The 12,482-nt window shown below is 54.0% G+C and overlaps 6 protein-coding genes across 6 annotated transcripts; 2 read left to right on the plus strand and 4 right to left on the minus strand.

Moving 5' to 3' along the window:
• Positions 1 to 170: 170 nt before the first annotated feature.
• J7T55_012493 (glutathione s-transferase domain-containing protein) lies at positions 171 to 1,104 on the plus strand (the record flags this gene model as incomplete). The annotated part of the gene is made up of 4 exons (XM_053137383.1): positions 171 to 222; positions 319 to 758; positions 823 to 867; positions 940 to 1,104. The coding sequence occupies 4 exons, from the start codon at positions 171 to 173 to the stop codon at positions 1,102 to 1,104; spliced, it is 702 nt and encodes a 233-aa protein (XP_053000290.1).
• A 528-nt stretch (positions 1,105 to 1,632) lies between these two features.
• Positions 1,633 to 2,744, minus strand: J7T55_012494 (sur7 protein; the record flags this gene model as incomplete). The annotated part of the gene is made up of 2 exons (XM_053137385.1): positions 1,633 to 2,189; positions 2,261 to 2,744. The coding sequence occupies 2 exons, from the start codon at positions 2,742 to 2,744 to the stop codon at positions 1,633 to 1,635; spliced, it is 1,041 nt and encodes a 346-aa protein (XP_053000291.1).
• A 1,765-nt stretch (positions 2,745 to 4,509) lies between these two features.
• On the plus strand, positions 4,510 to 5,628 carry J7T55_012495 (SWIM zinc finger protein; the record flags this gene model as incomplete). The annotated part of the gene is made up of 3 exons (XM_053137386.1): positions 4,510 to 4,745; positions 4,832 to 5,300; positions 5,368 to 5,628. The coding sequence occupies 3 exons, from the start codon at positions 4,510 to 4,512 to the stop codon at positions 5,626 to 5,628; spliced, it is 966 nt and encodes a 321-aa protein (XP_053000292.1).
• A 456-nt stretch (positions 5,629 to 6,084) lies between these two features.
• J7T55_012496 (mas3 protein) lies at positions 6,085 to 6,895 on the minus strand (the record flags this gene model as incomplete). The annotated part of the gene is made up of 2 exons (XM_053137387.1): positions 6,085 to 6,435; positions 6,503 to 6,895. 2 exons carry the CDS (start codon positions 6,893 to 6,895, stop codon positions 6,085 to 6,087), a joined length of 744 nt encoding a protein of 247 aa, XP_053000293.1.
• Positions 6,896 to 9,344: 2,449 nt separating this feature from the next.
• On the minus strand, positions 9,345 to 10,802 carry J7T55_012497 (serine-rich protein; the record flags this gene model as incomplete). The annotated part of the gene is made up of 2 exons (XM_053137388.1): positions 9,345 to 10,379; positions 10,701 to 10,802. 2 exons carry the CDS (start codon positions 10,800 to 10,802, stop codon positions 9,345 to 9,347), a joined length of 1,137 nt encoding a protein of 378 aa, XP_053000294.1.
• Positions 10,803 to 10,958: 156 nt separating this feature from the next.
• Positions 10,959 to 12,390, minus strand: J7T55_012498 (uncharacterized protein; the record flags this gene model as incomplete). The annotated part of the gene is made up of 4 exons (XM_053137389.1): positions 10,959 to 11,076; positions 11,163 to 11,611; positions 11,668 to 11,804; positions 12,120 to 12,390. The coding sequence occupies 4 exons, from the start codon at positions 12,388 to 12,390 to the stop codon at positions 10,959 to 10,961; spliced, it is 975 nt and encodes a 324-aa protein (XP_053000295.1).
• Between the last annotated feature and the right edge of the window lie 92 nt (positions 12,391 to 12,482).

Consider the following 12,482-nt stretch of genomic DNA (forward strand, 5'->3'; position numbering starts at 1 on the left):
TACGTGTACGATTTATGAGATAATTAGTATATATCCATGTGCACTCCTCCATCTCCCAAAGACTGTTTGCAAGCTTGACCGTCCGAGAGTCGATTTATGCCACAGGTCTCAAGAGAATTTAAATCATTGCCAATCTCCGAAATTTGACAGCAAGCGCTAACAACATCACCATGGCGTCCAAGAGTGCAGCAATCAAGCTTTATACCAACCACAGATGCCCATGTAGGTCACATTTGTGTTTCACAACTTACGTTACGCTGGAGCGCCAATCGGCCTTCGATATCGTGACATTCTGACTTAGTAATTTGTGAAACACAGGGGCTCATCGTGCCCATATCACCCTCGCCGAACTTGGGGTCCCCTTCGAGGAGGAAATCATCGACCTCGATACTCCACGCAGCCCAGAGTACCTCAAGGTGAACCCGCGTGGCCTTGTCCCCTCTCTGTCATATAACGGCGAAATCATCACCGAGTCCGCCGTCGTCGCTCAGTTTCTCGCTGATGCATATCCATCCCACCTCGTTCCGGCCTCATCCGACCCCAATGGCCCATTGACTAGGGCCCGCATCGCGTTCTTCGTCGATGCATGGTTCACAAAGGTCAATGCCTTCTGGTTCAAAACACTGTTCGCCCAGACGGCCGATGAGGCGGCCGAGAACGCCGAGGAGCTCGTCAAGGGCATCGCTAAGGAGATCGACCCGCTGCTTAAGGATGCTGCGCCTTTCTTTGGAGGGAGCAAGAAGCTGACTTTGGCTGAGGTGAGTTGGCACCCGCGGTGAGCGTTCACCGGAAAGCTTGGCTGACAGTGCCCTCGTTAATTAGGTGCTCACCGGCCCATTTGTTTTGCGACTCAAGGTCTATGCCAAGGTGAGCAAGTGATCCAGGGCGCGCGGTGCTTCAACGTTTGTTGATTTGCTAACGTGCCAAAAAAAAAAAAAGCATGCCCTCCTCCCCTCCAGTATTGTGAAAGATCTGCAGGAGAGAACGCCCAATTTTTACAAGTGGTCCGAAGCAGTAACTGCTTCGCCAAGCGTGACGGGGATTTTCAACGAGGATGAGAATGTGGCCAGGACGAAAGAGAGGCTTGCAAAGGCGAAGGCTTAATTAAATTGTGTTGATCCTTAATTTCGGGTGGTCTTGCACTTAAAATGTTACAACACCTGAGATAATGAGGTAGTGAATAACAAACATTTCAGTCTCTACCAAAGCAAGGCTGCGTAGATTAGACGAGAGCTTCATGAGCAATTATCGCCAAGCATTACTGAATTGAGCGGGGAAAGCGCAGGCAAGTGAAGGCATCATTTGGCAGGACGTGCTTGGATGGATGCGAAGATTTCACAGTCAGGTAAAGAAGACAAAGCGAGAAAGGCTAGTTTGATTTGACATTCTGCGTCTAGATGTGGGATGAAGACCACATGCATAGGAAAGCAAGTGGTATTCGCTATACAAAAGAGAATGAAACACAATACCGGAACATTTTGGACAATTTTATATGGTGGATCAGACTGGGATATAGGCAAGGCACCGGTCCTTCCTACTCTGGCTTGCCCCAAATTCTGGGGCGCTCTGGCAGAAAATCATGCATTCCATCGATCATCAGATGTTGCTGACCCGAATCTTCTAACGTTTCGTTCAATGACGGCCGTTGTGGTGCGAGTCCATGGAGTATTTCTCGTCCTTGGCCCGCCTACGCCCAAAGCTACCAGCCCCCGTCCTCCTGCGGCTTCGGTGGACGGCGCCTGTCTCATAGATCCAATAGAAGGTGGCGAGTGCCATGAGCGCAAAGGCAGCCCAGCTGAGGGCCTGGAACTTGGTGCCTAGTTCCATGTCGAGGCCGATGTCCTCGCCACCCCTCTTTTGGATTTCGTCCTTGGCCTTCTTTCCGCCAACAGTCGTCAAGAGGCTGCCGACCAGCAGGAACAACATTGCCAGAGCGGCGATGAGGAAGTTCAAAAGAGGGATTTTCCGACCTCCCGAGGGAATAATGAAAAGTGCGGCCGCTGCTGTGAGTATGGCGAGACCTGAGAATGCAACACCCAGGATATACATGATCGCAAGGGCTTCGAACAGCTTCGGGAGGTTATTCAGCTGGTCTTGCAGGTCTTCCGTAATGCCCAAGTCGGACAGACTTATGTTGAAGGGCCCGACTGAAAGCTCCTTGTCGAGCATGGCGGAGATGTTCATGTATGCTTGCAGTATTGATTAGCAATCACTCGTCAGACTACACACCTACCGCGTGTCGAGGGGCAGAAGAGCTTACAGAAATCCATGGGAGTGGTGCAGTTAGTCACGTTTTGCCAGGCATTGCTGGCAGTGGCATTCGGGGCATAGTTGCCCTCGCACATGTTCATCACATGCAGGCTGTAGAACTGCTCGATGCCCAGCTCGTCAGCTAGCTTGTCGGCAACATCATTGCCAATGTCGTCCAGGATGCTGGCGGCCTCGCTCTCGAGGGAACCGGCAATGGCCGTTGCGGACGCCTTGATGGAGCTGAACCAACCCCCTAATCCACCGCCGTCAGAAGTAGACGTGGGCGTGGGAGTCGCTGTGGCCGATGCAGAGGAAGTATTGTCGTCACCGCCGACCAGTTCGGAGATGAAGTCGTGGCCAAGAGTGGATGTGTTGAAGAGTACAATGTGGTACTCCTCCAACATGCCCGGGTCTTTGCCTGCGAGCAGGGCCACCAGAGCGAGCGCGAAGGCCGCCATGGAGAAGATGAGCGGTAAGCCGACGGAGAACTTCATCCTGACGGCGGCAATGTGGCAGGTGAGTGAATAGAGTTCTTGGCGGTTTTTACCGCGATGTAGTGATGTAGACCACCTTGGGTAGCCAAACAAACGAAACAAAACGGAAGTATGAAGACTTGACTGAGATGCCTAGCAGAAAAGCAGGACGATGACGGAGCACCTCGTGGGGTGATGGCTTCACCGAACAACGGCCTTTGAATGCTAGATATATATTCAGCAGCCCGAGTGGTGGATCACTGGATTCAGCCACAAGCGGGCTGCATTCTGCTGTTGACCATGCACACACACACACACGCACACACACAAACCGGCCTAGACACACTTGTGCTAACCTAGTCAAGAGCTCGTACAGCACCAGGGGTGTTTTCCAGTTCCAAGGATGGCGGTGGAAAGCTGGCGTCACTGAGGTGACTCTAGGGGTGCATTCCAAAGGTCGATCCGGGCAGGATGGACCAAAAAGGGCGACTTTTGCTAGGGTGAGGCCATGCGCGGCAGCGAAATGTCTTAACTGAGTGTGGTGTGGTGGTGTGTGCTGGCCCAGATATCCTAGTGCCCTTCCCTGTCGAGCGTCGATTACGTCGTCTGGTGGTTGTACAATAAGGCACTGTATCATGACGGGCGGAACAACTTGGCCTTGGTTGGCCGAGAACAAGTTTTCCTGAGCAAACAGGAGAGAGGGAGCATTCGAGAGACGCGAGCATGGTTGGCCTCATCCCATAGACGGGGATTAGAGACAGGGGGACGCACAAAACGGGGCCGTGGTAGCCAATGATGGAGCTCCAAGGGCATGCAGAAGTGCGTCATCGCCAGGTACGATGCTACTGTACCCATGTTTTGTCTGACTGTGTCGGTGACTGGCACCGACTCAGTCTAAAATATCGACCGCGTCGGGCGCAGACGGGAACGAACGTTGCAAGCAGGCTGGCGACCTGGTCCCCTGGTCTGGCCCTGGTCCAGCGTGGGAGAGTGTGTGGCTTGACCTGGCAGATCTGGCAGAGCTGCCCGACCTGCCGCCATCATGCAGATGCGCATATGCCCAGGTATGCTTGCATGTTTGTATTCAAGGGTCCAATTCAACTCCTTTCATGACCGTATTCCGCCCATCTGCCGGTGTGCCAGCTTGCTGCTTGCCTGCCTGACTGATTACTGCCGGCCACCATCAGTTTAGTTTCCTTCAGATCAGCTCAGGGTCCAAACGAACCAAGATATCGTTTTGTCACATTGTCGATCGCCACAACCTTGCCAGGCTTTTCACTGACCCTTGCCAGAACATTGGGACTGATAGAGAGGTCGGGGGACTGAGAGAAGACTGATGGAATCAATCGGAAGCCATGTTGGACAAATGACGGCTCGTTGTCTCAAATCCATGCTGCCAACACACGATTTTTAGTTGTGCACGTTGGGTGAGGCAGATAGAATGACACGATGCTATGGTAAACATTTGCTCCCACTGTAGGGCTGTTTGGCGGAGCAGGTCTCCTACCCCACAGCTTCTTCTCCCCTAACCCTCCGCCAGCGACAGGGTCACAGATTATGGCGTGGAGTGATAAGATAAGGCGATGAGATCGATAAGACCGATAAGCACCTCCAGGCCTCGGCACCACCGTTCGCCATACCCATACGCAATCGCCACCTGCCTCTGGTCAAAGCATCATCTACTGAACAGGCGCTCTCCCACAAGAAGGTCTGAACCCCCCTTTGGCCACTTCAATCCTCCTTTTTCTCACCTGTCCATCCGCAGATAACCTCGAACATAGCCAGCATGGGTGTCCAGCCCAATCAGGGCACATACGATGACCCTCCGCCTGGCTCCAGCGACCGCAAGCGCAAGCGCAGACACACTGCTGCCCCCTTCCCCACCAACGTGTCTCCTGCTGCGCTTTTACGAGATGAGGACGACGATGAAGCTTCGGATAGAGTTGTGAGAAATGCCAAGAAGCCAAAGAAGCCAAAGAAAGCCAGCATTGCTGCCCCTGCCGCTGAGAAGCGACTTCGAAGGTCAGCCCTGCCCCTCCAACGCAGTTTCACGTACTACTCGCTGCCATCTGCTCTTCTCTGCTTCTGACACCAAGATCCTCGCTCAGATTTCGTCCCTCCGCCCCATCATCGTTCCACGCAGTCTACGAGCGCGCCACTTCCCAGAGATTCTTCCTGCTCTCGAGAACTCGCTGCGGCACACCCGACTGCCCCGAAGAGCTGTTCGAGCTGACTGGATCCACGGGCAATGTCTACCGTGTCCATATTCAGAAACAGCCCACCTGCAGCTGCCCCCATGCGAGCGCCGGGAACCAGTGTAAACACATAGTCTGGGCCTTGAAGTCTGTCCTCCGGGCACCCTACGCCCTCGTCTTCCAGCTCGCTCTCCTCAGCACCGAACTCCGCGACATTTTCGCGAATGCGCCCGCGCCCGCCGACGAATCTGGCGCCGGCCCAGACAAGGACAAAAACCGCAAACCTGTAGACGGTGACTGTCCCATTTGTTTCGAGGAGATGCAAAGTGGAGATGGAAAGGAGCCACTGGTCTGGTGCAGGGCCGCATGTGGCCAGAACATCGTATGTGCCTCCGGACACACTCAACAGAACCCGGGAAATCGAATTTTGCTGACAGTAACCATCACAGCATCGACAGTGCTTCGAGATGTGGGCGGCCACTAAGAAAACGGGTAACGGTACTGGTACAAGTGGGGTACCTTGCCCATACTGCCGGTCCGCTTGGGAAACCGATAACGACATGAAACTCAAGAACATCATCACGTCCGGAGCACCCAATGCTGATGGCTACGTCAACGTTGCCGACCAACTCGGCATCAGCACCGAGAGAGACTGCAGTACATACTCGACATGGTGGACGGGACACTCAGGCTATCGTGGCCGTCGGTGAGACGGGTTGTGGACTGTCTTCTCACATTCTTTGTGTGCTACATGTGTCGTTCCTCCTGTTCGAAAGAGAGAAAAGCTGTTTTCCATTTTTCAAACATACCAGGAAAGGCGTTGCAAGGTTAGGTTGGTTCTCTGTTCCGGTTCCTTGTTTTCCTTCGCTTTTGATACCCAGTTGCTGCTTCACGGGCTCGCCGCTCTGTTGCCATTGTGCATTGTTCACCGTTTAGATCTCGCGGGAAGGTTTTTCTCCAAAATTCAATTTCATTCATTCATATATGTGTACAACTTCCTTCCATGCACCCCAACTCCGCGCCTGTCAAGGAAAGAAACAGTCTAGCTGTGTGGTCAGGTCGTCGCAGAGCCGTGTATCATCAACGTGATCACGCCAGCGTCACCACCCTGCATCTTCAAACCCCTCCCTCCGTTCACTACAAGGCAGTATCGCACCGAAAGCAGTTCAGTACGTCCGCTTCTTAAGCTTTTGGAGCTCCTTCTCCCTGGAGGCAACGTATCTGGCGAAGCTGCGCCTCGCCTCGGCCTTGGCGGCTGCCGGTGTGGCAGCTCCAGCAGTGGCGTTGCCAGCCGTCGCGGCTGCGACCATCTGGACGGGAACGACGCCGCCGAATGGGCCAGCATTGGCGTCGTTCATGCACCGCACGAGACAGACATTGTCCTGGCCGGCCACGCTGCCCGTGCAGGCCTGGTTGGCCGGGATCGCCGCGGTCAAGGCCTGGTCGGTTGTCTGGGTGTCTCGGCTACGAGAATTCTCCCCTGGCGGCATGTCTGTGACTTTAATAGTTGACCATGTCTAACATCAATACAGCCTAGTCAGCCCCTGCAGCATCACAATATGTTCGGTGTGGGGTTTTACATACCGCCGCGGTAGCGTCATTATTGATGGCACAGCTGTAAGGTCCGCCGCCGTCGCCATTCACTTGGTGGAGCGTCATCTGGACCGCACCACCCTGGGTGACCTGTGGCAACGCCTCGCCCGTCTCTCCCATGATGGCAGTCGTCCCGGCCTCGACGTCATTGTCCCCTCCGGCGAGCGTCTCGCCCACCGTATCGGCAGCGGCGCCCTTGAAGCGTGTGGCATCCTGCTGGAATGGGTTCCGGCGGGTACCGTCACGAGGAGTTGCGCTGTCAATGCCCAGCGCCATTCCTTGGCCACCTGCATCGCCGGTCGCGGCAGTGATGGCGGCGTGGCCGGCCACAAGGGGCGAGAGGAGGGAGAGGAGTACAGCGACGGTCAGAGTCTTGGACGGCATGATGTTGGCTTAACTTAGGTGTTGGACGTACTGGACGGACAGGAAAAATAGTATTAATTACAAGCAGACTTGTGGCCCGGGAAACGGAAAGGTAAGAAAAGAAAAGAACAAAAATTGCAGGTCCGGCTGCTTGCAGTGATACTGGTGCTGATGCTGATGCTGAAAGTCTGAAGATGCTCCTGATGATGGCATCAAAGTCATCATTGAAGCCAGTGCGGGAGCGCGGGTGGCTTTATAGCCGGCATGACTTGCAGCATCACGACGCCGACGTGATATGAAATGGCGGTCTCTGTGCAACCTGGCTGCGGTCTTCCATCATCACGCCGCCCAGTCAAACCACTGTGAAGGGGCCTAAATTGATCAGATCGAGTCTTCACGCTGTCCAGCGAGGTTGCGGCACACCATTCTGTCGGATGCCGGTGTTGAAGTTTAGATGCCAACGAACCAAGCCACAATATCCTCCTCTGCGCATCAATCTCTCCAGCCCCTGGGCATCTCTGGACACTCCAAGCCGGATCTCCTGCTGATCATCGACAAGGCGTCAAACATCACAATCTTGGCTTGAACCGCAGGTGATCACTCGAAGCCGAGTAGGGCTTAGCTCACTCAAATCTCAAGCCTGGAGGACTTGCTATTATCCGGCATTCTCTCTGGTTTGAAGTGATTCTTGGAGCCTTGGAGCTGTCCTGGCTTCGCCCTGTTGCTAGTTACCCGTCTGTGCACGCTGCCAATTGCCATGACACAAACGGTCCTGGGGGAATTCGAGCGCACGCCACAGGAGGGCAACACGGCTCTTAGAAGGATGGCCAAGCACCTTAGCTCCCCATAGCCAAGAGGCAGATCAAGCAGCTTTATATGCCCTCCACGACGCCGTCCGAGCGCCAGTCCTAACACTTCAGCACCGCCCCAGTGGCCCGTGATCCTGGGACTGTCCAAGAAGATTCGCGGATATATGTTTCTCTTGATCTCCCACGGAAAGATGGTGGACGAATCGCATGCCTGTGATAGTTTTCCTAGCCAAATCCGTGCCTGTTTGCCTCTGCAAGTCTGGCACAACGTTGGTCAAGGGTTAGCGGGCTTGGCTGAGACTTATGTCCTGTGGCGCCTCTACACGTCACAATGTCATCCCAAAGTCGTTCAAACTCATCCAATAATCGCCAATTTTTGGGAATGCCTCATCAATGTGTTTCGAACAAGACCCGAAAGTGACAGGTGGGACACCAGTCCGATGGCAAACCTGATAGATGTTCAATTAAAACTACTTATGTGAATACCTTCCCGTAATGAGCCCCTACCTCGGCCCTAATGATCATTGCTGAGAGGCGTGATAGAGGAGGGGAGATATAAAGCTGTAGTTTTATAATATAGTTTGTGATATAGGACCGAAGAAGCGTGAAAGCTGCCCTGGGTTTATCATCTATTTCTTGTCCATCCAAGCCCCCCCCCCCCCCAATGGTTGGGCGACGACATTTTGCGTGTTAATCTGCTATATACCTTCATACATAGAGGCGTACAGCGGCTCGCGGTCGGCGAGCAGAGTATATATACTTTGAGGATGATAGCGGCGTCGGGTACGTGGCATAATTGCCCGCTCAGTTCACGTGGCGGACAAGATCAAGTACTCAAAGGAGGAAGAAGGACATGTGCTTAATATTTGAATCATCGCCAGTCCCCGAACGCTTCTTCAACAAACTGGGTAGAGCGGATTTCCAGCTCGTGGTGCCTAATAAATCCCATACATTTCCCTGTATATGGCTATGTTTGGGGCAACATCCTCATTGAACCCGTCCCTTGGCCTTGTGCTAGCTGAAAAGCCGCGGCCAGTACTGCTCCTTTTTCCGGACCTCTACACGTTTCAATGGTGGTAGGGAGCAAAACGGCTCAATGAAATAAGATCAGAAAGATAGTTGCGCGATATGAAGAAGTCTCACCTGTGACTTGCGTAAGTCAAAACTATAAGCTATGTGTCACAAAGTTGTTGTGCTTAATGCATTTGCTCAGAAGCGGTTCTTTCACAAGGCAGACTTGTCACGAATGAGGCGCTGGAGGGATTGAACGAAATTAAAATGTCAGCATCACGCAGAATCAATAACAGTAATGGTATTCAAGCGGCACAGGACAGTCTTGAAACTTCAGATGATGTGATTGGACAACAGCCAATATATGTTTGATCAAGAGTATATACGCAGCAACACATCGCAATGTGAATGCTAAAATCGATGATTATATGGTTGAACCCACTTCGCAATGCAAATGCTCGACAGCTTCTTTTGCTCAAGCACGTCTTGCCCTTTGTGCTGTTTGTCCCCGGCCCAGAAGACGCCTATGTAGCTCCGCACTTTCCATACCTGTCCTGAAGAACCCAACCCTGAGTCTTGAACGCCTGCCCCCTTTCTTGTAAATGAGATGTTCATCAATGTTGCGTTATAGATTTTGTGCGTTCCCTCCTCTATTGCCACATGGGTCGCTGTGAGTGCCCGCCCCTGGACGACATAACCAACATTTCGAAACCCTCGACCCTATTTCTCAAAGCCGAGTTCTCCTTGGCCAAAGACCGATTCTTCCTCTCTAGGTGGGCAATGTATTCGGTGGCCTTGCTCAAGATCGTGGCCTTGTTCAGCTTATGCGCAGGCGTTACACCGCCAAGGTCGTCCTCGATGTCCAGCCCTGCCTCGGCCTTGATCTCGTCCATTATGTTTGTGGAGTTGTTGACTTCGTCGTCTGCGTGTTCCAGCCTGTGTACCATTACCCGTAGAGCTGGGACACTGTCACGCAGGGCAGCAATCTTGTCATTCAGGTTGGTACGGTATCGCTTCTCGATCATGTTGTGTGCTGTTTTCTTGGGACCAAGGGCAGGCTTGGAGGCAATGGTGGAGGGCGACTCTTCTTTGGTGGACGGTGCGGTATGACGACGCTGGGGCGGCGGTGGCGAACAGGATGATCGAGGTGATGATGGTGAAGATGCATCATCGTCTGATGAGGACTTCCTCTTGAGGTTTGCGCGAGCAGGATATCGCCTTTGTTGGCTTGCTTGTGTAGGCTCTGGGGGAGTAGGAAGGCCTGTGCTGGGTCCCTGAGTAGGGCCTGCGGAGGGCTGTCGTGAAGGCATGGGGAGGTTCATTTGTGGTGACTGGAACAGGGGCCTTGTGTCGTTGACACCTTCACTACCAAATTGCACAACGTCGTCCAGTCCCGGGTTCGAGGCATCCATGGGATTTAGGGCCGGGCTCATGACAGGGATGGACGACAGGTCTGGGCTGTCAAGGAGCTCGTTCTTGAGGAAGAAATCAGAGTCGGGAGACTGCTCAAGCTTGTCCCATGAGGTCCACTCGTCGCCGGTGGTGAAGGAGGAGGCAAAGCCGGGAAATATGGGCGAGACCGGGGATGCGGATCCCGGGGACGGCGCCGAGTCCGTGGTGAGTTCAGCAGCACTCCAATCCTCTATTGAGTTATAGAGGGGGAGGTTAAGGCTTGGCTGGGTGTTCTATGTGATGGGGCAAGATGTTAGAAGAGCTGGTCGTATTGACTTATACGGAATGCAGGACTGAAACGAGTGTGATGAGGGGGTATGATATAGCAGAGAGAGGTTGAGTTCCAACAGCAGCGGATGGGATGGGTTGACAATCCCGTGTGGGTCTGCGGGTCCGAAACAGCAATACAAAGCATGCGTCGAAGGTCCGCTGATGCCAGCAACAGCAGACCATCGAGGTATAATTCAAGCGAGGAATGGGCTTGATCAGGGAGGGGTAGAGCGAAAGAGGGCAAAGTGGACCACACTGGCCCGGGCTTGGGAGCCAGAACTGACCTGTTGTCGTTTGATGGTGGAAGGCTGGGGTTGAGGGTACGTGCCGAACAGCAAGGATTGTTGGCTGACACCTGCTAGGTCCGATATATCGAAATTATCCATTTGATTGGTCGACCCGGAGGGTATATGCCCAGGTGGTGATGCAAAACTGCTATGGATATGTACTGATTCCGTTCTGGGTGGGTGATTTCTCGCGACTTGTGCTGGCTCAAGCCACAGGATGAAGGCAGCAGGGGTGGGTGTGTCGATGTCGGATGGTTAGATTGTAGGATGTTGGGTGATCAATGTCTCTAGCAAGACAAAAGGCGTGATGTTGTTCTGGGTGGTGTTTGCTTGTGAGATGGTGATACTGAGGTACAGCGGTGGGATGATGAGGCTACAAGCCGCGGGTTGCAATAACCGTGAGCAGAAGCATCCCAATAGATATACCCGACCTGGAATCGCGGATTCTCCGTTGCATACCATCTTGCCTCGGGCTCTTTCGGCGAGAATGGGAGAAAAAACAGCCACGTCCCTTGACATGCTCGTACTGCTGTGCCCTGCACCGTTAGAGGGCAGGGGTCGCGGGCTGGATCTGCTGTGCGACATGTGGAGCTGCGAACTTTCGATTTTCGGTCCGGCATCATACGAGCGAAAATCATGGGGGGGCACTGGCCCTGTGGCCACGCGCCCCAGTAAAGGCCGAGCGCGGACTCAGCCCAAGCTGCCCAGAACCCACGGCACCATTCCCTTCCTGTGCCTCGATTTTGCATGAGATTCCTGCGTTCCCCATGCGCAAATATGACTGGAAGCTGTCGCGGTACCTGAGTACCTGTGCAACACAAGGAGCAGAGAGAGAGAGACAGCGAAGGAACTGGTTGTACGTTGACAGGCTGACACCAAGCCTGGGCGATGCCACGCTCCGGCGAGTGCTATGCCGTGTTAAGGAGTACCTCTGCTGGGAATCTGACATCTCACACTCTCGTACTGCTCTGCGTAGTCTGGCCTGTCTGGCCTGTCTGGCCGTCTGCCCTTCGCCCATACTGGCCATACTGGACCTCGGGGGCTTGTCATCTTTAGCAGGCATCAACCTCTCGCACAGATCTACTGTGGCGACTTCCGAGCCTAGAAGCGCGTGTCACTGCTTGATCGTCAGCCCAGACAGCGGCTGGCCCCGTTGAGTCGCATTGGAACGGTCGCTAAGGGCCAGACTGCAGCTGCCAGGTGGAGCAGTCCCGGCCTGGGACGGCTGCGAAAGCTCCACGCAAGGCCGGCCTGCAATCATGTCTCCGAATGAATCAGTGCTGCATCGACGATGGCGTCGCAATCCAGAAGCAATACCACAAGAACCAAGGCACAGCGACATGGTAGTCTATCAACCTGCCAGCTCGCTGCACCCTTCTGCTCGCTTGACACATCTCCCTTGCGCGACTCCATCACGAATCGAGCTGTTGATAATCGCGTCCGCGATGCCTCGATCGCACCCGAAGACTCCCGGTTTGGTCGAGAAATCAGGAGAGTCAGGAGCTGGAGCGTCCGGCAGCGAGCGACAATGGGCGCTCATGGGCCGAGACGCGACGGCGCTTGCAGCTTCACCTTGGCCTGCACCAGAGTACCTAAGTATGTGTAAGCCACCCCAGCTCGAGCCCAGATAACCCAGCACTGCCAGGACGATCAGCAGCACCGCAATCCAATCCTTCGCCGTGTCCATTTGCCAATACGTGCATTCAGACTCGCTCCCTCTGCGCAGCTTCTATGCAGATCGCAGCCGAGCTCTTTCTCTTATTCTTTCCCTCGTTTAAA

This window comes from Diaporthe amygdali (genome assembly GCF_026229845.1).
Source record: "Diaporthe amygdali strain CAA958 chromosome Unknown NODE_2_length_3802984_cov_64_841326, whole genome shotgun sequence".
NCBI classification, from domain to species: domain Eukaryota; kingdom Fungi; phylum Ascomycota; class Sordariomycetes; order Diaporthales; family Diaporthaceae; genus Diaporthe; species Diaporthe amygdali.